Below are 22,126 nucleotides of genomic sequence, written 5' to 3'. Positions count from 1 at the left end.
AGGGCAGATTTGACTATATGCTCGTAGACCTGTCAGATGCGTTCCACTTACTGCAACTCACTGCCTGCGGTTAGCCTGGAGTAAAGAGCATGCATTGTGGACACCGCAACAGTGGGCTTGTGTGATGTTTTCCGACGAGTCCAGGTTTAGCTTGCAGTCTGATTCTCGCCGGACTTTCATATGGAGAGCTCCAGGTACCCGTTACCACCAAGAAAACATCATTGAACGACACCGTTACGGTGGTGCAGGAGTGCTCGTTTGGGGTGGAACTATTCTAGGTTCCACAACTGACCTGCATGTTCAAATTGGAACCATGACAAGCCAAATCTATCGGGACGTCATTCTGGAACAACATGTACGTTTGTTTAGGTGCGCCATGGGCGCACAATTTGTGTTTATAGATGACAACGCCTGTCCTCACCGTGCAAACATCGTAAGCGAATGCCTTCAATCGGAGAATATCCCCCGTATGGACTGGCCAGCATTCTCACCGGACTTGAATCCAGTAGATCACGTGTGGGATATGCTTGGCCGACGAGTTGCAGCCCGTCAACCTTCTCCTACATGTCTACCAGAACTTCGGAGAGCATTGCCTTTTGAGTGGTGTAATATTCCCCAAGATCAGATCAATAATTTGATACTCAGGATGCCTAGGGGTTGTACGGACTGTATTGCATCGTCTGGTAGACATACAATGTATTAACAATCATACCAACCATGTAATATTGGTTTTTTGTAAATAGATTTTTTTTGTAATTTGCTCCAGTGAGAAAAAATCGCTAATTTTTTTAATAATATCAAACATATAGCATCTTTTTTTGATCTTTACTTTTTGTTTAATAAATAAGCTTTACAAATAAGTCAAATTTGTTTTGCTTCTAATTGTTCCTTTGCCTGGTTTTGCATTATCCTTAATTTATGGACATGAGTGTACTTCCTTGTACGAAGTAAAAAGGAAGTATTGTAATCGTGAAAAGTTTTCGGCAGCATATTTCAACGAAAATATCCATTTTGACCGCTATTGAATGCAATTTAACGATGTTTCTGCATGATATCTGTACGTAAGGACAGAATAAAATACTCTTTTCCTTCAAAAAAAGTTATAAAACTGCTTTAAAATGAATTCTGAAGAGAATTTTTCGTGGCGTCTGTACGAACGTATGTACGTACGTGCGTGCGTACGTACGTATCTCGCATAACTCAAAAACGAGTAGCCTCAGAACGTTGAAATTTTGTATATAGGACTGCTATAACATGTAGATGTGCACCTCGTATTTTGGTTGCAATCGGCCGCACCAAACGTACATAAATATATTTATATGTATATCCACTCTGTTACCCGGCTCAGTGATCTCAGTTTCTTTACTCTTATATGTTTGTAAATTATACATTTTTTGCTTTAAAAATGAATAAGTGTTTAAGATTTACTTCGTAATTTTTAATATAGATATTTTGAGTTTTTATGTATTTTTGCCTTCTCGCAAAGTGAGAACTGAATTAATTGAATGAGAAATACTCAATCGTCTGTGAAAAGCTGTTTCTTTTTTGTTTTATTTGCTTAATTTCTTTTATACATCATTCTAGCTTTATTATAGTATTGGAATAGAACATGTGGCAGCGATTAGATAATTCTATTTTTTAAATGATATAAATTTTGTGCATTATGAGTTATAATATGAACGAAACATAATACTGTTAAGTGAATCTAGCGCCAGAGTGTCGATATGGTAAACAAATACTAGAGTGAATTTTAATGAATGCATTTATTCTATTGTGGTTTATGCGCTGTCGGCGAAGTAGATTTAATTCAATCCAATAAGTTTAAATGAAATGCAAGAAAAAAATTGTATAATTTATTATTCCGTACAAGGAAGTCATCAGATTTTTTTAAATTCTGTCATTAGTCCTAGTTTAATGAGAATAACAGCAAAACAATTTCTTATTTATTTATTTTTGTCATGATCAACTAAAGCTTTGTATACTGTGTTTTATTTTCCTACTGACGTATTTCTGGTTGCATCATCTGGTTGCACGCACAAATCGTAATGTTATTTACTTGGCTTTAGGCCTGGACACGTAATATTGACTCTGAATTTTTCCAAAACAAGTTACAGTTATGCTTTACCTGATTTATATGAAATCTTTATACGATTATTGTTTGAAATATATAGCTTCATATTTGAAAAAAAAAATAAGTTATACTTCAACTGAGTTAAAATGTTGCGTTTATAATGTTAGTACGTGAGTATTTTGTGTACTTTATTGTGTGATGTTATTTTTAGCATTTAACACAGCAAGTTAACTCGCAAAAGTGCATTATTAAGATTTACAAAACAATTGAAAAATATTAAAGGAATGATTTAAAATTTATAACTGTAACTGCTCAAAATAAAGAAAAGAATCCAGAAAGAATTCTTTGGTTCAAAGACTACTTTGATCACTGATCAAGCACATATGTTTGTATATTTTCAATCAGTATGTGTGGTGTCGGTACTTTCTGCGGTAAAAATGAAAATTTGAATTTATATATTTTTAACTGTTGGAGAGAAAGGGTAAAAAGAATATCATTGGGCGTGTAATGGAGAAAATGTTGATTTCTAGGTCGTACAAATGTCTGATTTGTGAAATTAATATGAAATTGTAGAACAAACATTTTTATAAATAATTTTGAGCGAATATATAGAATTACGCGACATAAAGGTTAGCATCGAATTGCAGAGTCTGTTTAGAAAGCATTTACTGTTGCGATGATATAAATTTTAATATGTGTGGTGTTTTGCGTGTTACGTATGTATGGCAAGGGAATGATTTTCATTGAGTTAGGAAGGCCAAAAGGACAGTGACAAAATAGAGGAATTTTTATAGAGAATTGTGCATAGAGTTATGTTTAAAAACAAATGTGATGTTAAGTGGTAAGCAAAAATACCATAGAGAGAAAAGAATCGAAGGCAAATGTCTGTTTGTTTCTGTGAAAGAAAGTGTATGCATAGAGTGGTTGAAAGTAGAGTTGCCGAGTCATTTTTTTAGAAATAATTAAAGCAAATATTTTTCCCGAATCATTTCTGATTTCCGACTGTTGTGAAGCGTTCAGCTGCTTCGAGGCTGAGGAATAGCATTAGCATTTGAAAGTGAGAAACAGATTACACTCCGAAGATTCGAACACAGATATATTCTGAAAAAGCAGAGGACGAAAAGTAAGTTTTATTTATTTTTATTGGTTAAAGTGAAGAATGGAGAAAAAGCTAAATTTGGTTGATTTCATTGCTGAGTAATGATTTTATTTTGGTAACTTGACTTTCGTTGAAGGGTCATCATTCTGGAAAGTTATATAATATATTTTATTAATCGAATCAGTTGAGTTGTAGAATATTTCTAAAATATTTCATTGCTGGGCACCTTTTTTCCCTATTTCTGTTGTCTGTTTATTTTTAAACGGCGAAAAATAAAAACCTCTTCTATTTTCATTACGTTGAAGCGTACTTTGAAGTTTAATCTGCTCTTGGAGAATCGTGATCGTGGCTTGTGCGCAATGCCGAGGCTGTGCGCCACTCCAAGTTTATGCAATTGTCTGATTCTTTTAGGGAAACTAGATCACCATGTATATAGAAAAAGCAAACGTAATGTATTATATATCACGCGTGAAGTTTAATGTATTTTTAATTTGCACTACTTGTAAACCGTATTTTAACCGTATTTTAATCATCAGTAACACTAATTGTAAACCGTATTTTAATCATCATTTTTGTATTTTGAATTAAAATGTTAACTGTTTTCTTTTGGTATGTTAATAATGTTTTCCAATTTAAAATAAATGTCGATAGTTTGACGATCTTTAAAGTCGCGAAAATGGCAAACTTCCACCCGGCAAGTAATTTTTGCACTATTATTTTAATACATAGTGACAAATTATTACTTTAATTGCACTTCATACTTTATTTTCCACTCGAAACATTGCGTATTATTACAAAAATGTATTTTTTATTTTAATATCTTATTTTTCTTATTGCCAAAAATTAGAAATTTGCCAGTTATTGATGTATGGAATACTAATATGACCAAAGGACAGTGTAACATCAATCAGGAATCTGAGAAATAATGAATAGAAAACACTGTATATTACTGCTCATTTGCCTTAAAAAATGATTAGCCAAAAAAGGGGCTACTACTCTAAAAATAGGATTTTGCGTTGACTCACTAAAAACGGTGTATCGCTTTTAAAATCCACCAAATATTATCGCCCTGTATTATTTTTAAAGAAATTAAATAATAAAGAATCTGCATGCATGTATGTATTCTCCTCGCACTGTTAAAAAACGACGGTGCCTAGAGCCATCAAATTTTGAATAACGTAGTCCTTCACCCGAAGATGTGCACCTGGAAACCCGAATTTTGAATTTCGAATTTATTATTTATTTCATATTTCGTAAAATTGTAACGAACTTTTGATCAACGAAGTCAACGATTTTAAAGCGACCAATAGAAACACTGTTCGATGTAAAACATTTTTATCTCCAGAGCGTGAGACAGTTGTCATCCAGAAAAATGTAAGATATTTATCTTTCAGTTTTAATTAACAAACTCGGCTGTATGAAAGCAATGTGTTACCGCGAGCGGAAATAAAATACTTTCATCTTCCACGAGCCAGTGTTGCTATTTTGTAAAGTCTAAGATACTTTCAAATTTAATCCGAAAGTTTACTGAGTAATAAATTAAGTGACTTAAAAGCATACTTTTTGATTAAATTTTAAAATGTTTAATTAGAAAATTCAATATTTTTACGAAATTACACTAGCTGGACTCATGAAAACTAATATACGTTCCTTTTTTTATGACAATTGTTTTAGGCGGTGCAGTCAAAGCGGATAGTTTTTAAAGAAATAATATAGCGAATGTAAAAATATGTATGGCAGCCTCTAACACTCTATTGCGAATTCTAAAGTTATGCTGTTTTTAAATATTTTGTGATTTTGCTGTTGAATTGAATTTTTTATGTAATAAGTGTGAAGCATGCTATATTTAATAAACAAAAAGTAATACATATAAAGTCAATAATAAAAAGTTAGGAATAATATTTAGTCAACCCTCTTACTAACTGACATGAGGAATTGAGAAAAGACTGAAGAAAGTAGAGAAATATATGCTAACACTTTAACACTCATCGAGAATATGAAGCTAAACATTTGTACCTTTTAGAAACTTTGTTATTTTATTGTTAAACTGCGTATGGCGTAAGTGCGAAAGAAGGGATACTTAATAATAAAGTTAAAAAGACAAAAAAAAAGGGAAGGTTAGCAGGAGTCTTTTTTTCTTCTTTTCCTTTTTTTTTTTTTTTTTTTTTTTTTTTTTTGTTAATACTTTCATTTCCTAATATTTTTATAAAATAATGAATATTTTTATATTTCAATAAATTGCAATAAATTTACAGAACAAAATAAAATATCAATAAATTACAATAAAATCATTTGTGAAAACGATAGAATTAAAGGGTTCTATAACGCAGATTTAAATTTAAAAAAATTCTTATTTATATTAATGACAAAGTTTAAAACTCTGAAAATATTGAAGCTGTCTGAAATATAACTACGTCAGCCTGGGACGTTATTTACGGTTTTAATAAATGGTAGAACTGAATTATTCTAACGTGTTAATTTAAACTAAACAATTTATTAAATTTATTTTCAAATAAACCAAAGCTGTAATGTAAATGTAAATTTACCATAAGCTAATTTAACATTAATTTACAATATAAACATCTAATTACACTTATTTTCAGTAAACATTACTAAATTACAAGTAATAAAATGTAAGAATACATTGTGACGTAATAAGCTTAGTTCCACTCATTTATGACATCACTAAGCTTCGTCTTGGCAATTTTATTTACGCAGCGGATTCTAAGCTTTTACCCACATCTTTTGAATAAGATTGTTTTTTCTTAACGCAGTGATCATCTATTGCAGTCCTAATGACATGAAGAGCATGGATATTTTTCGCAGCCACATTTTTGACAAAGACGAAAATTAAATCTATAATACACTTACATAAATTTTCCGTCCATATTCTTGACAATAGTAGATTCCAATAGAGTATAGGTGGAAGTAAATGCACTATTGGGAAGAGTAAAACTATTGGAAGTAAAGAGGTAATCTGTTGTCGTGGGTATTACGCTAATACTTGGCACAACATGCGCATCATATAGACGTTAAAACGGTTCATGATCTCGTACCAAACTGCTTCTTCTTCTGTGCTTGGTTCTTCGGAGGAACTTCCTTGATGCCCAAGTAACTACTAATCCTGTTGCATTTACTTTCCATCGCCAAGTGGGCGATGACTTTGTATAAAGAGAGCTGCTCATCTTGAATAAAGAATGCTCTATCGCTTACCCAAGTGTCGTTATTTGGAGTCAGACAACCAGGAAATTTTCATTGCATCTGTTGCCATTACTTAAAAAATATTTAAAAACTATGAGGAATACATTTATTTAAATATAATGACGCCATTCCTTTGAGAAGCATTTAATAGAAAATCTTCCTCAAAAGAGCTCAAATTCTCAAATTCATTGTAGAGTACTAGTCTAACAGTTGTCGAGCCAAGCGCTGTTTCCGCTGTCAGGACCTGGAACATACGTCGAAAGACTGCTGCCACAGGCCTTACTGCGCTTACTGTGGAGGCTGTCATGACATTAACGAACGTAAGGCGGACTGCCCTGAATGCATTAACTGCATCATAGCAAACAGAGATTCAAAAGTTAAAGTGGATACACAGCATGCAGCGTATGCAGCAAACTGCCCAACATTCCATGCGCACATCCAGAAGATTAAAGCACGTACTGACTACGGCGAGGACAACTAATTTAATAGCCCAGCAAGCAAGGCATCGTCTACCTACTACAAAAGCCAGTTCACTTAATAATAAGCGCAACTCTCTAGGAAGCAAGTCAAGTATTTTCACAGTTAGTAATTTTACCTTAAAAGTCAATTAATTTACAAAAGTAATGGAAGTGAATTCAAGAACAGAGGAAAGCAATGTGCTCAAGTTTGTCCAAATCAACCTCCAAAGAGCGCGCGCGGCTACTGCACAGCTAGTGCAATATGCTATGGAGGAAGAGGCGGACTTCCTTTTAATTCAAGAACCTTTTCTTTATGCAGGGCAAGCAGCAGAATTTCCCCTCCAATGGACCGTCATCCAGGATTCAGGAAGTGAGGGAACAAGAGCGGCAGTAGTTTGTTGCCACAGCAGATGGTTGCCAGTTGTGCTAGCAAAGTCAAGAGACATGGTCACAATTGCAGTCGAGGCTATGGGACTGAGTGTCCTGGTCACGATTGTTTACATTCCACCTACAGTAGACGTTTCTCCCACATTAGATGCCTTGCAGAATATCCTTACGTCCTACCCGAATGCACACCATGTATTGGCAGGAGATTTTAACTCTCATGCGGAGGACTTCGGATATCCGACCACAGACCCAAGAGGTAGAGAAGTTGTGGACTTCATTGCATGCAACGGACTCATTCTTCATAATGTGCCGGACAGTCTGCCGACCTTCGAGACCCAAATGGGAAAAGGATGGCCCGACATCACTCTGTCAACAGCGCGTCTGGCTCCGAAAATACAGCACTGGACCGTAAGTGACACTCCCTCAAACTCGGACCATCGCTATATAACGTTCCAGATAGGTCAGCCACATGCGCAGTTTATGAACAAGCGTTATAGAACCAATGGCAGAAAATTAAAACAACTTGTAAGCAGGCTAGGACCAGTACTAGAGCAGGTGGACGAGGCACTTATGAAATGTCAGAACATAAAGGATGCTGACGACTTAACCACCAGTATGATACGAGATATTCAATCTATCTGTGATGCCACTCTAGGCCTGAAATCACCAAAAGTTTTAAAAGTGGCAAACTGGTGGACGAAAGAGCTCCGTGCACAGCGCAGTCGCACCAGGGCGCTTAGGCGTAAGATGAAGAGCGAAAGAAACCCAGACAGGAGGCAAGCCCTTAGTGTTCTTTATAATAAAGAGCAAGCTCAGTACAAAAGGGCAATTGCAGCCGCAAAACTTGCCAGCTGGAGGGAGTACTGTACTAAGAATGTAGAAGTCTATGGTGCTCTCCACAAGATAGCTTCGAACAAAGTTTACAGACCACCGGAGCTAAGAGCCTTTGCAGGGCAGCAGGCTGGACACATAACAGAAATCACGCTCAGGACAATTCTTGACGCCGTACTTCCGGAAGAGGATATTACACATCCGTCCGACCACCAGGCTTATACGCTGCACACATCTGTCCCAAATGATATGCCATTTACGGAGAAGGAAGTCTCCGCAACGATCAAAATTCTCCCGAAAAGTAAAGCCCCTGGTCCGGACTCAATAGACTATCCAATCTTGAGAGCAATACATAAAGCAAGATCCGGCTTTCTCACGCGTTATTTTAACAAACTGCTAGCACTGCAAAGCTTTCTGGAACCTTACAAAACGGGGCAGGTTGTGCTCTTTAAGAAAGAAGGGAAGGATCCAAACAGCCCATCCTCGTTTAGGCCGATTTGTCTTCTCCCGGTAATAGGGAAACTCTATGAGAAGCTCCTAGTCCAGCGGCTTAAATTTCATATGACGCAGAGTGGGGCAATCTCTGACGCACAATATGGATTCAGAGAGCTACGCTCAACGATTGCTGCCCTATCAAAGATAAGAGACTATATCAGCCACTTGCATGAAAGGAAACAGCATGCAGCGGTCCTCAGTCTGGACCTGCAAAGCGCATTTGACTCTCTGTGGTGGCCCTCAATTTTAGAGGCACTGCACCAGGCAAGGATCCCTGATAACCTCTTGCAGGTTTTCAAGCAATACCTGTCCAATAGAAAGTTCATAGTAACACACACTGGCGGTGTCATAACCAGAAGCCAGACAAAAGGCTGTCCACAGGGATCGTGCGCGGGTCCAGACTTGTGGAATGCAACTTTCGATTCCATCCTACGATACGAATGGCCGTCCCATACCCAGATAGTAGCCTTTGCGGATGACGCGACCTTTGTGGTGGGCGGCAAGAGTAGAGATGAACTGCAGCAAAACTGCAATGATGTAATTGATACCTTCTCTCGGCTATGTCAGGAGAAAAAGCTAATAATTTCTGAGGCAAAATCGAAATATATAATTTATCATAAGCCAGGCCAAACTTTAATAAGAAACCCAACCATCCAGCTTAATGGGAAGACCATTAAAAGGGTCAGAGAACTAAAACTCCTGGGTATTATATTGGATGAAAAGTTCACCTGGCTGCCTCACCTTAAAGCCCAAAGAGAAAAGGCTCGCCGAATCGCAAACAATCTGCAAAAAATGCAAGGCCCGCACTGGGGCCTTCGGCCCAATATCTACAAGATACTTTACTCCACTGTCGCGGAGAGGGTCCTAACCTACGGAGCAGCCATCTGGGCAGCCCCGATGACAGTCAGAAAGGCAAAATTGCTAAGTAGTGCACAGCGACCATTTGTCCTGGCCATAACGAAGACCTACAGGACAACGTCGACTGCGGCCGCTTCGGTATTAGCAGGGCTTATGCCGCTCCCAATCAAAGCGCAGCAAGAAGCCTCAATTGCAAAGGTGACGCAACTCCAACAGCCATGCACATATGGGGATACATGCTATCTGCCAGAAGTCTACGAAACACGCAGGTCCAAACTAAGCACACGTCCGTCGGAATATGGACTGGGCATAAGGACTTTCCACTCACCAGCGTTAACCCCGCGCTTAGACGGACCAGGGGCCGTGCTTTATACAGACGGGTCAAAAATTGATAACGCTGTAGGCAGTGCCTATATAGCCTATATAAATGGAAACATAGCAAAGGAATGGAAGGGCCGTCTGGGAGCACAGAACTCAGTGTTCCAAGCGGAAGTAGTTGCCCTCACAAAGGCAGTGAAATGGGCAATTGACACACGGCAGAGTCGAGCTACGATATTTACTGACAGCCTGTCAAGCATTTATGCTATCAACAACCCTCTCCAGCGCTCCGCACTAATCTCGCACCTGCAAGAAGTCCTCCGTCTACAAGAAAAGTCAATGAGAATCCAAATTTCCTGGGTGAAGGCGCACGCCGGAATCCAGGGAAATGAAGCAGCAGACGCTCTTGCCAAGAAGGCTGCCCAAAATGAGGAAACGGAGCAGATTCAGGTGCCCCTGCCCCGGTCATGCCTAAAGAGGCAAATAGAGGAGTCCGCCATTGGAAACTGGCAGAATGAATGGAACCAAATCCCGCAAGGCCGCAGAGCATATGAGTTCCTGCCCAAGGTAGAGGTGGACCGGCTCATCTCATCGCCCTACCTCACGCGATATATAACAGGCCACGGCCCCTTTCCGACGTACTTTGCAGAAAGGGGTCTAGCAACAACTGATATGTGTGTTTGTGGCAACGTGGGCTGACAAGACCATTATGTCACGGAGTGCCCCTTAACAGCAGAATGGCACATAAAATTCCCAACTACCAATGTTCTGCCTTTCAAACGCCTTCTCATAAAACATCGAGGCACGCGGCAAAAGCTTAAATGCATAATGGCCAAACTAGAAAAAATGGGCATAGACCTCTGCAGGCCGGAATAGGGCACCTGCAATAAACATAAAAGCATCTTACAACTGTGAAGACTCAAGATGGTTGCAGGGCCAGGGTAATACCCGAGTAGTCATAGAAAGCCGTCCGGGTGCCCTGTCCTGCTGTCACCTGTCACCTGTCCTTATAAATGACCTCATAACTCCATTATGGTGAAATATGTTTTTGCTTCAGCATGAGGTAAATTATTTTCATTTTGTCTCAATAGTAATATAGATGCTCCTTTAAGATGCCCGTATTCTTGATGAAGTCACTCGTTTTACTTCGATTAAATTGTTAAGTACATAACAAAGTCCTAAAAATATCGCAAACACTTTTCCTACTTCTATTACTCTGTATGTCATTTGGCATGTGCGATTCATCATTTACTGGTAGTTACTGTAAATGGCTAGAAAATTTAATAACTACCTCATTTGTCACTCATAAAGAGTGTCTTACTAAAGGTTCGTTCCTTCGATTGCTTTCGAAATTTCAGATACTTTCTATTTACGTTCGTCCAATACCACAATATATGCAAGATTTCAACAAAGCAGCCCTCTATTTATCTTAATCTCTAAGGTGGTTAGTAAATAAGATATTTTTTCGCCACCTACTAATTACTAGTTTTCTACTTTTATTAAAGGAAAGCTGATTGTAAACGTAATTAAATATGTCTGAAGGTTTTCTTTGTGGCTTAGCTATGATATCTACTAAAAGCGAAATCTTTCCAATTCAATGCAAGTTTGACTTGTTTGTGCTGTAACATTATCAAAATAATCACTTTATTTATTAAATAATGGATTAAATAAACTTAATAACATTAAAAAATGCTGCAAATGTTAAACAAGGTGAACAGCTTTTGAATATTAGGGAAATTTCGGTGAAATTAGCAAGGACCGTCGAAACCCACTGTATACCTGCGAGAATGCAAGATTACGGTATTGCTTCAGCCTGTGTATGTAATTTATGGGACTTATTCCACATAAAACGAAATAACATATTTTAAAATTACATTTTGAAATTCAGACTATAGAGGCATAGTACTTAGAACACAAATTACCGTTAGCTTTTGTTTACCAAACATACTTACATGCACACGTTGTGGTGTTTGAAACAGGTCCCATAGAAAATTTGATATCATCTAAAACCCATCCTGACTTTTGAACGGTGCTTATGAATGCCACCTAAAAGTAAAAACGATTTTTATTATAATCCTGTAACTTATTCTAAAGATACACTTTTTGTTTATGCTACCTGAACAAATTAAATTTTCAAATGTTTTCATTAAGTTTTTAAAGCATTGAATTTTAAGCATGGAATACTTTTATATGACCATTCAAAGTCAAATTGAATGATTAAAGAATAAATCCGTGTTACTTGATTGGCTGATATCAAAAACGGATATTACAAGCTCAAAGTTTATATTTTGGATCTAGACTTAGAAACAGGTAATCGGGCTGGCTGTATGTGCGTTTGGGGATTTTTCCCTTGTGTACCGTTGACCCTTCACGAAAGCATCCCTTCTCTTAAGCAGATAGCGCTCAACTGCCATAATCAAATAAAACAAGAAAAATGAAACTATTCTAATGAAACTTCTGTGTGTTACGCATGATATTTGCTCGTACAGCAGGGTTAATTACTGCTTATTTAAATCTACAACCATATATCTTGGAAATTCTAATGATTCATTTGTTAAACTCAACAGAGTAAACTTATGGATTTTAATTTTGATTTTGGAGCTGTTAATCGGTAAAAATGTGAGATTTTTAAAAAATATACATTCACTGTTATGGTAAATTGAATTATTGCAAGTTCCGTCTGCAGACATGTGAAATAATAGATTACATGTTATCTACCAGTTTCAAACGTAGTAGATACATGCCTACAACCAATTACTTCATTGCACTTTAGAACATGTATACAAGATGGCTGAGACCTTCAGTTTATGTTAGACAATTTTTTAGATAAATTGCGATACATAGAAATTTGTATGGAATTTTGCCTTCCTATTTAAAGTCTGTGGTATCATTTGTCAATATTGTAACTAGCTCGACTTTTCATATTAAACTATTTTGAGACAACAATGGAAAAATATTTCGCATTTTTACGTCATATATACAGGAAAAACAAAATCCGCCAATATCTAAAATTAGTAAAGCTTTTTTTTTAATGAATAACCGATTTGCAGTGGTATTGACTAGCTTAATAAAAAGTTGAAGTTTTTTCTAGCAAAACGCTTGGTCAACAGCAGCAACAAATGAACTGACTCTCTCACCACTGAATATAAGTAGATGACTATTGTTGTTAGCCAGAGGTTTTATACAGAACATAAAACTTCAATTAATCATACTTTATATTAGACTTGTGTATAATATTATAGCAAACATTAATCTGAAAAGAAGAAAACTTTATGAAGGAAAAAATGAGATAGAGATAGTTGTGAAAGAAAAATCTAAGATACATTCTAGACCTATCATTGTTATAAAATATGATCGTAAATGAATATTGGGATAATGTTGCAGAGGTTTATTGAGTAAATAATTCTATTAATCAATTTTGGGTTCTTTAATTAATAAATCTTTCTTTTGGCATGGTCGCTGGCTGCAGCGCCATTTTAATGTTGCATTAGAACTAGAATATAATTTCATGCTATAATTATTTGAAGTATAGTTTTCGCTAAGGTTAGATTATTGTAATGTGACAAATCACACGAGGGCTGTCTGCTTGAGGAGATAGATGCTTTCATGAAGGACTTCCTAAAGGAAACTGGCCCGAATTAATATCACGCATGAAGAAAATCACTGAAACCAACCGAGCAGCCCGCAAGTTCATTTGGGATCGAAGCAGGGTCTAACTTTCAGTATTCAGCGGTCGATCACTAATGGGACTCTTTTTGCTAAAATCGCTAACCTTTGCTCTTAAACGCGGTTTGCAAGGTAAATTTTTATCGTTGGCAAATTTGCGCATATTTTAGCTGCTGCATCTTTAATGGAAGCCTTGTTTTATTATTCTTGCAAAAAGAAATGTTGTTTAATCCTACTTAGTTTAGCACTGCAATATTGCTATAAATCGTAAAATCAATCAAAGTTTAAACAGAGATGAAAACTAATTATGCATTTGTCATAAACAGTAATGGTCAATCTGCACAATTTTACGTAGCTGAAATAATTCTTCTTATATTTTAAGATAATAATTTAGTCAATATTCTTCTAGTATTACGTAGAAATTTTTTCCATCTTAATAATGACAAATAATTATAAAAAGAGGAAAAGAAAGCATTTCTGAATGATATGAGACAGATTTTAGTTTGGTCTGTACATAATATTTTTGACATAATATTTTTAATTAATAAATTTAAATACTGATTAATTTATTTTTCAGGCAATAACTTCATTTAATTATATTTCAGAAAAACATTACTTTCATTTTTTTCCCTCAAAGGAAAACTTTTGTAAACTGTCTATACAAACCGTAAAATTAGAAGACAGAGTCACATTCACTTGACCATACTGATAGTGCGTCTGCAGAGAATTATCTCTGGTAAGTTTCCACAATTCCTGATGAGTGTTGTTATAATGGGCTCGAACTAGGAGAGTGGCTCCCTCTTCGGTTTCCAAAGCTAAATACCAAAAGCTGAGACAGTAGGTGATATTAGGGTTGCCATAGATATGCGAACTCTGTAAAGTGCTGCTGACAGGATTGGGAGTAGAAAAGACATCCATATATACGAAACCGTCTGAAATTATAACAGTTAACAGTGTAAACTATCAGTAATTTAGTAAATCAACGTTAGATCATACATCGTAGTATTTATACTAAATTTCTAGGGCTCACAATTTATTTGTATATACTAAAATTATTTTTAGTATGCTTTCCAGAATCTAAGGTAGAATAAATAGATCGCTCATTTATTAAAGATTTAATAAATTCAAAATAAAATTAAATTATGCAATAAATGAGTGGTTATCTAAAGTCTTCAGCCTAGAGTAACATGGGACCTGAACTCAGGGTTACGAAATATTGATATAGGCGTACGAAAATGGTTTGGTTACATTCTATATCCAAAAATTCGTTGAGACGTTGTGTCTCTACGTTTGCAATCTTCCGAACGTTTTCTAAAATATATCGTAATTTACTGCTATGCAACAATATATACGGTGTTCAGATGTGGCAATGTCTACAGTGTTTTTTTTTGTACTTCAGGTATTTTTTCTCCTTTAATTTTGATAAAAAAAAATATTTGTTCATTTACACAAAATTGGATATAATCTATTTATTTATACTTGGAAACAATATAAGTTTATATTACATTATATATTATTATGAAATAATATATACTATTTTATAATATATATTAGCTTAAAATACCAATTAAAACTTGAAATATCTGTTTGAAATAAATAATACAGACACACACATGTGTGTGTAACATTATTAACACATATACACTTAATGATTAATAACTAGAATACTATAAACTAACATGATAAAAACTCTATATTTATATTGTCACAAACTATTTTTTATAATTTAAGGGTTTCCGAAAACTTTCCAGTTTATGTGAATTTGTTCATTTACATAATGTTCATTTTGTTCATTTTCGAAATCATCTGCAAATTCTATCTATAAAACCTGAAAAGAATCTTTTAACATTTAGTCTTTACTGCTCGGCACAAGTTTTTCTAATGAACTGCATGCATTTTACTGGGATAAAATGTCTTTCAGTTTATGAAAATTCACTTTTTATACTTCTACGAAATAAATATTTTTATGATTATTGAAAGGAAAACATTCTGCGAGAAGGTATCTGTTATTTAAAAAAAATCATGAAATTCAAAGCAGTTCATAACTTTAAATACACTATATTCCTTTTAATATACTGCTATTGATGCTGAAAGTAAACATTTGGTATTCTCCCAATATCTCCAATATTCTGCAATAATACACTGTTTTATGCTGCGTATAAGGAAACTTTCAGCGTGTGAATAAACTGGTGAAATATCTTTTTAATTACATTAGCTTGTTTAAATATTTCAAGGAATTACTCGATGTTAATATAATTAAAAGTAAGCGTCTTTGTTATGGATAGATTATATCAAGAATTTAGAATTTCGCGCGCATATAGTGAATGAAACAGATAAGAGGTACAAAATGCACCCAATTTTATACTGCTATATTTAGTTGTTTCAAAACGTATTTACAAACAATTTGTTGTAAGGAGAGTATTAAAAAAAGAGATATTGAATTTAAGAGAGAAAAATTAAACTCTGTTGCCACTTAAGATAACAGTTATTTGATTTGCTTCCTATTTAAACGCTTTGTAATGTAAACCTGAAATTTATTTTAGAGTATATTGATAGCAAAGATTCTCCGCAAATTCAAGGGGAAAATTGCATGTAAAAAAAGCGATAATCATAAACATTGCTTTTACAAACAATAGTCTGAAAAAGAGGTGACGCCATCTACTATAAAATGGATAAATTAACTAAATGAAATTCGGTAGATCGCCAGCTGGAGAAAATACCAGACGTTTATTCTTTGATTCTCCTTAAAAGCGCTTCGTTTAGAGATATCGGAGAAAGTTATTATGGATAAGGAATGCAAACAGTTATTTATTTGTTAAATAAGATAATATTTTATTTAAATTATTTTATATCTATTGCAGTATATAAATAAATAAATAACTTAAAGTTACTGGATAAAATTTTACACTAAAATAAAACATTTTCTATTTTACATATAAAATCAAAAGCGTTTTGGTGTTCATAATGGCTTTCTGACATCTAATGAAAGAGGGCCGATTAGGCAAACAAGCTAAACTTTTTCCTATTAATAAGAATATGTAAAATTTCTAACTAGTTTAACTCTTTAGTTAAGCTTCCTAAATTTAACTAAAAGATGTAAAATTGGCACTCTTCTCATTTCAACAATAAATTTATGATATAAATGCTTTCTTGCCTCCAAGCACTTGATAGGTATGATCCTTGACCGTTGCCGGCTTTGTATTTCCGGATGGCAGTCGCCATTTGGGACCAGTAGTTGAAGAATTGACCACTTGCCAACCGCAGAGCTCTCGATCGAATGCGCAGTCAGCTGTAAACAATGTAACAGGCCTTAAAAAAGTTAATTAAAATTGCAAAAATCTTTGTTCGAGCTCTCAACCTATATACATGTTATGATAGTGTGGAAAAAAATAAGAAAATACTTACCTGGATGAACTTGGGCTTTGAGAGGTTTAACTGAAAAATGTAAAAATATAATTAGTAATTAGGATTAATATTTATACAAGGAACTAAATTATTTTTATTCTTTCAAGTGAATCAAAGAAGGATATCTGTAGGCAGAATCTAAATTAATTCTTAAAAATTTTATCCTTCGTTTAATAGTTGCTTTTTGCACTCAAATGTAGTGCACAAAAGTTTTAAATATTTGTTTAAACCATCATTTATTCAAAAATTCAAGTACATTGTGAAAATATCATGTATGCAAAAGGTATATTCATGTATGTAGTTTCAATATATATAAATTCAGTAAAAATTTTTAATTGCAAAATCTTTTAACATATCCCATTTAAATCCTCTTAACTAATAAATGCATTCTTTAAAATTCACTCTGTTTACCATAGCGACACTCTGGCGCTAGGGTCACTTAACAGTATTATATTTCGTTCATATTATATAACTCAGAATGCACAAAATTTATATCATTTAAAGAATTATCTAATCGTTGCCACATATTCTATTCAAATAATCGTTGCCACATGTTCTATTCAAATACTATAATAAAGCTAGAACGATGCATAAAAGAAATTAAGCAAACAAAACAAAAAAGAAACAGTTTTTCACAGACGATTGAGTATTTCGCATTCAATTAATCCAGTTCTTACTTCCCCGTCAAAGCAAAAATACATAAAAACTCAAAATATCTGTATTAAAAACTACGAAGTAAATCTTAAACACTTATTTCCTCGAAAAAATTCCAGAAAAGATTAAGCATGATTTAATTCCCAATAATAAATGAACGCGTTTTTCTTTGTTGTTGCGAAGCTACGTTTCTCTAAATTGGCAACAAATCCACTACTCTGCTGTTTCAAATGTAAATAAGCAATGGCCACCTATTAGGATTAGAGGCACTTAAACAACTTTAAAATTGTTGATAATTCTAAAAATATGGCATACAGAAATATTGCATACATTTGGCATACAAACCTTAATAGGAAGATAAGAACAACATAATTTAATCATTTTTGAAGCAAAAAATGTGCAATTTACAAACATATAAGAGTAAAGAAACTGAGATCACTGAGCCGGGTAACAGAGTGGATATATATATAAATATATTTATGTACGTTTGGTGCGGCCGATTGCAACCAAAATACGAGGTGCACATCTACATGTTATAGCAGTCCTATATACAAAATTTCAACGTTCTGAGGCTACTCGTTTTTGAGTTATGCGAGATACGTACGTACGCACGCACGTACGTACATACGTTCGTACAGACGCCACGAAAAATTCTCTTCAGAATTCATTTTAAAGCAGTTTTATAACTTTTTTTGAAGGAAAAGAGTATTTTATTCTGTCCTTACGTACAGATATCATGCAGAAACATCGTTAAATTGCATTCGATAGCGGTCAAAATGGATATTTTCGTTGAAATATGCTGCCTGAAACTTTTCGTGATTACATTACTTCCTTTTTACTTCGTACAAGGAAGTAATAACATATAATAAAATTTAGTATTCAAACTGCACGAAATTTTTCAGGTCAAAAGAAAATCCAAAGAAGAATTCCACAAAGTCGACTTGGATTTTTTTCTTTCAGCTGAATCAAAGAGTGATATCTTTTAATGAACAATCGTTTGGTACGCGCGAATATAATAGACAAAAGTTTATGTGTTTTTCAAAACATCATTTACACAAGAGTTCAGTTATTTTGTCAAAAACATCATACTTGCAAATATTTCATTTATGTTTTGAATAGTTTGAATATGTATAATAAATGCATCAAGTATTTTTGATTGATAAATTCTTTTTTTTTATAATTATGTTCTACTCATTAATCAGTATTTTAAAAAGCGAACAAATTTTAGTACAGTAATACTTTGCTTTACACCACCCCAACTTAACACGACTTTAAAGTACGCAGTTTGATATCCACCAGAAAAGCACACAACAGTTGCAAGCTTGACAGAAAGTCTGGCTTCAATTGAAAACTTGTAACAAATTTTAGAGAAAGTGGACTCTAATTAGGAACATGTTCTAACTACAAGGAAAATAATCTAAAAATATCAAGTGATAAGAAAGCTATTGAATGTTCAAAGGAGTTTATTAAAATTTATGAAGTTATAGGTGTAGACACTGTTTTTTGTGTAACACATTTATTTTAAAATTATTTTTCATTTTACATATGTAAATTACAAGAAAGAAAACTACACTTTTGGTTTTACATACTTGTCTTCTAAACAAGTATTTTTTAGACCTTGGTCCTTTTATATAAATTTCATATGCAAAGTTAGGCACGTGTTTTTCCTTTTTCCCACTATTAGCGTTAACTGGGAGTGTTACAGTATTCCAACTATAGGATATCCTTTTGAGTCACAAGAAAATTCAAAGAACAGCTTCTTTATGACAGTGACTATATCATATTAGTGTGCAAAATTTAAGCAACTTTTCTGATTTTGGCCGTAATTCCGCAAACGATCAGCTGAAAGATATACAGTTCATGCTACAGAGGCATAATGTGGTACTTAAAGTATGAGGAAAATATAGTAGCAAAAAAAAAAAAAATGAATAGAACCCATACAGTATGGAACGAATAGAAAACGCTTTATCAATAGAATGGCTTTGGTACAAAAAACTGTCTGGCCAAGAGAGCAACGAACCAAAGAGCCACAGTAAAGGAGATGATCTCCCCTAATTGCAATTGTTATGTTGCATCGTTTGTCGATAATCAACACCAGATTATTTGATAGTTCTTAGGGAGAGTAAGAGTTCTCATTCTTCCAGAAGCATCTGTTTCAGTTTTCTGGTGTTCTCCGCAGGGTATGACTGTGCGATCAGGCGTCTTCCTAAAGTATTTATACTCATTTATATTCCGCACATATTCAGTGGGATTTAAATCGGGAGAGCTCGCAGGCCAATCCATTTTGTGGATATTTTCACTTTCCAGGAGATCATCAACCACATGAGTCCTGTATAGCCGTGCATTGGTATGTATAAAACCAATTAGTTAGGTTTTATACATTAAACATTAATTTTTATATTAATACATTTATACATTAATTAGTTAAGTCAAACCAATGGCCTTTACGAAGGAATGCACGCTGGGCAGGATCACTTCATTACAGTTACGACCTCCAGTACGTGAAACTCTGTCGAAAATTTTCAGCTCCATTCGCCCGTTCATCTTAGTGCCTCTCGAAACAAGCACGCCACAACTACTGCAACGATCTCTTACTCTGATGTTCTTATCTACTACTCCAATGCTCTCAAGAAGAACAATAAATTTGATAAAATATGGGTTAATGTGCGAGAACGTTAATAGTGCCTATGCATTAATACAGCACTGCTTTGAATAATAACTGTTTTACGCTAACAGCAAACATTGCGGACCTTTCTTTTTTGACGTAACGCAGAACTTCTGAATACAATTTAAAATATAATTCTGACGAAAACGACTAAAACATACAGCTTGGTGGTTTGGGTGTAATACCGGTAAAATTATCAGTTACTGTATCAAATTCAGTATGCATTAAAACTATAAAGAAGCTGAAAATTTACTTGGATTCCAAACTGTTATTCAAGAAACATATTTAACAAGTGATTAATTTATTTCCATTCCATGAATGGCAAGCACCTTAAGGTGTACTTAAAGATGAAATATTAGGATAAACTTTCTAAAATTTGCCTTCTTTAAACCAACGTTGCTCCAACATAGGTTCCTATCCTTAAAATAAAAAATAAAAGATCATAAAATTACCTAAATCAATTTCCAAGATTTATTATTAACTGAGGTCATTAAGAACAAATAAGTTCAATGTATTCGAGTCTGCTACACCACGAGTTACTTTCTTTCAGAATTTTCAATGATAAAAATAAGAATTTCTGATGTGTACATCACATGACTTTCTTGTACGGAATATTAAATTATATGCAAATTTCTTGCATTTCACTTAAACATATTGAATTAACAGTTAAAGAATTTCGAATTAAATATATTACTTCGTCTATACCGCATAAACCACAATAGAATATATGCACTCTTTAAAGTTCATTATATTTATTTGCCATGGCAACAATTCGGCGTAGGTTCACTTAACAGCGTTACATCTAATTCATTTTTTAACTCAAAGTGCACAAAAATTATATCACCTGAAGAATTACCATATGTTCTAGTCAAATACTATAAAAAATCTTAAACGACGTATAGAAGAAATTAAACAAATAAAAAAGAAACAGTTTCTCACAGATGATTCAGCGCCGCTTACCTAATGCACACGTGCTATTAATTAATTTAGTTCTCACTTCATGGCAAGGCAAAAATACATAAAAATTCAAAATATTTTCATTTAAAACGGAAACATGTAAAAAACATAAAACACCAATTACAGTTAAAGAATTTTAAAAAATTTACAATTAAAATTTCTACGCAAAAACAAGCTAATAACTTAAATGATAATTCCAGAATGAATTAAGCATAATTTAATTCGCAATAATAAAAGAAGATATTACTTTGTTGTTGCGAAGCTTAGTTTCTCTAGATTGGCAACAAATCCACTATTCTGCTAAGTTTCAAATGTAAACAAATATGACTGCTATGCTAAACAAAAATTAGGCTTAGCCGCTTAAAAAAACTTCATAATTCTACAAATATTGCATACATTTTAACTAAAGGTATAAAAACTTTAACCGGGTGATAAGAACAACATAATTCAATCATTTTTAAAGCAAAAAATGCACAATTTACAAACATATAAGCATAAAGAAACCGAGCTAACTGAGCCGAGTAACAGAGTATATATATACTTTTGGTGCTGCTCATTGCAACCAAATTGGATGATGTACATCTACATGTTATAGCAGTCCTATATACGAGTCCTCGTACAAAATTTCAACTTTCTGAGGCTACTCGTTTTTGAGTTATGCGAGATACATACTACATACATATGTACGTAAGTACAGACGCCATAAAAAAATCTCTTCAGAATTCATTTTAAATCAGTTTTATAATTTTTTTGGGGAAAAGAGTCCTTTATTCTGTCCTTACGTACAGATGTTGTGCAGAAACATCGTTAAATTGCATTGGATAGAAGTCAAAATGGACATTTTCGTTGAAATATTTTTCGCGATTACAATACTTCCTTTTTACTTCGTACAAGGAAGTAAAAACAGTAAATAATTCAGCCTGTTATAAACGTTCTCTAAAAACCAGTCTACACGAGAAGAGAAAAGTTGCCCAGAGCACATTCAAGTGACCTTTGAACACATGTCGCCTGGCAGGATTTCGTCTCGGAAATTTGTATTTAAGTTACCCTAGGCTACTAAG

The 22,126-nt window shown here is 34.2% G+C and overlaps 1 protein-coding gene across 3 annotated transcripts in view; it reads right to left on the bottom strand.

The window, feature by feature from the left end:
- The window catches only part of LOC118182778 (MAM and LDL-receptor class A domain-containing protein 1-like), an 81,425-nt gene that overhangs the window by 7,362 nt on the left and 51,937 nt on the right, over nt 1-22,126 (bottom strand). For all 3 annotated transcript variants that reach the window (XM_085823386.1, XM_085823385.1, XM_085823384.1), the window contains 4 exons: nt 16,790-16,819; nt 16,539-16,673; nt 14,051-14,316; nt 11,671-11,764 (listed from right to left, as the gene is read on the bottom strand). In XM_085823386.1, coding sequence (XP_085679512.1) covers nt 11,671-11,764; nt 14,051-14,316; nt 16,539-16,673; nt 16,790-16,819 — 525 coding nt within the window. The remainder of the gene's footprint in view (nt 1-11,670; nt 11,765-14,050; nt 14,317-16,538; nt 16,674-16,789; nt 16,820-22,126) is intronic.

This window comes from Stegodyphus dumicola, chromosome 9 (assembly GCF_044657685.1).
Source record: "Stegodyphus dumicola isolate Sdum_Otavi_A_Nest chromosome 9, ASM4465768v1".
Taxonomy (NCBI): domain Eukaryota; kingdom Metazoa; phylum Arthropoda; class Arachnida; order Araneae; family Eresidae; genus Stegodyphus; species Stegodyphus dumicola.
Note: the sequence above shows the minus strand (reverse complement) of the source record. Positions and strands in the feature narration are given on the sequence as shown.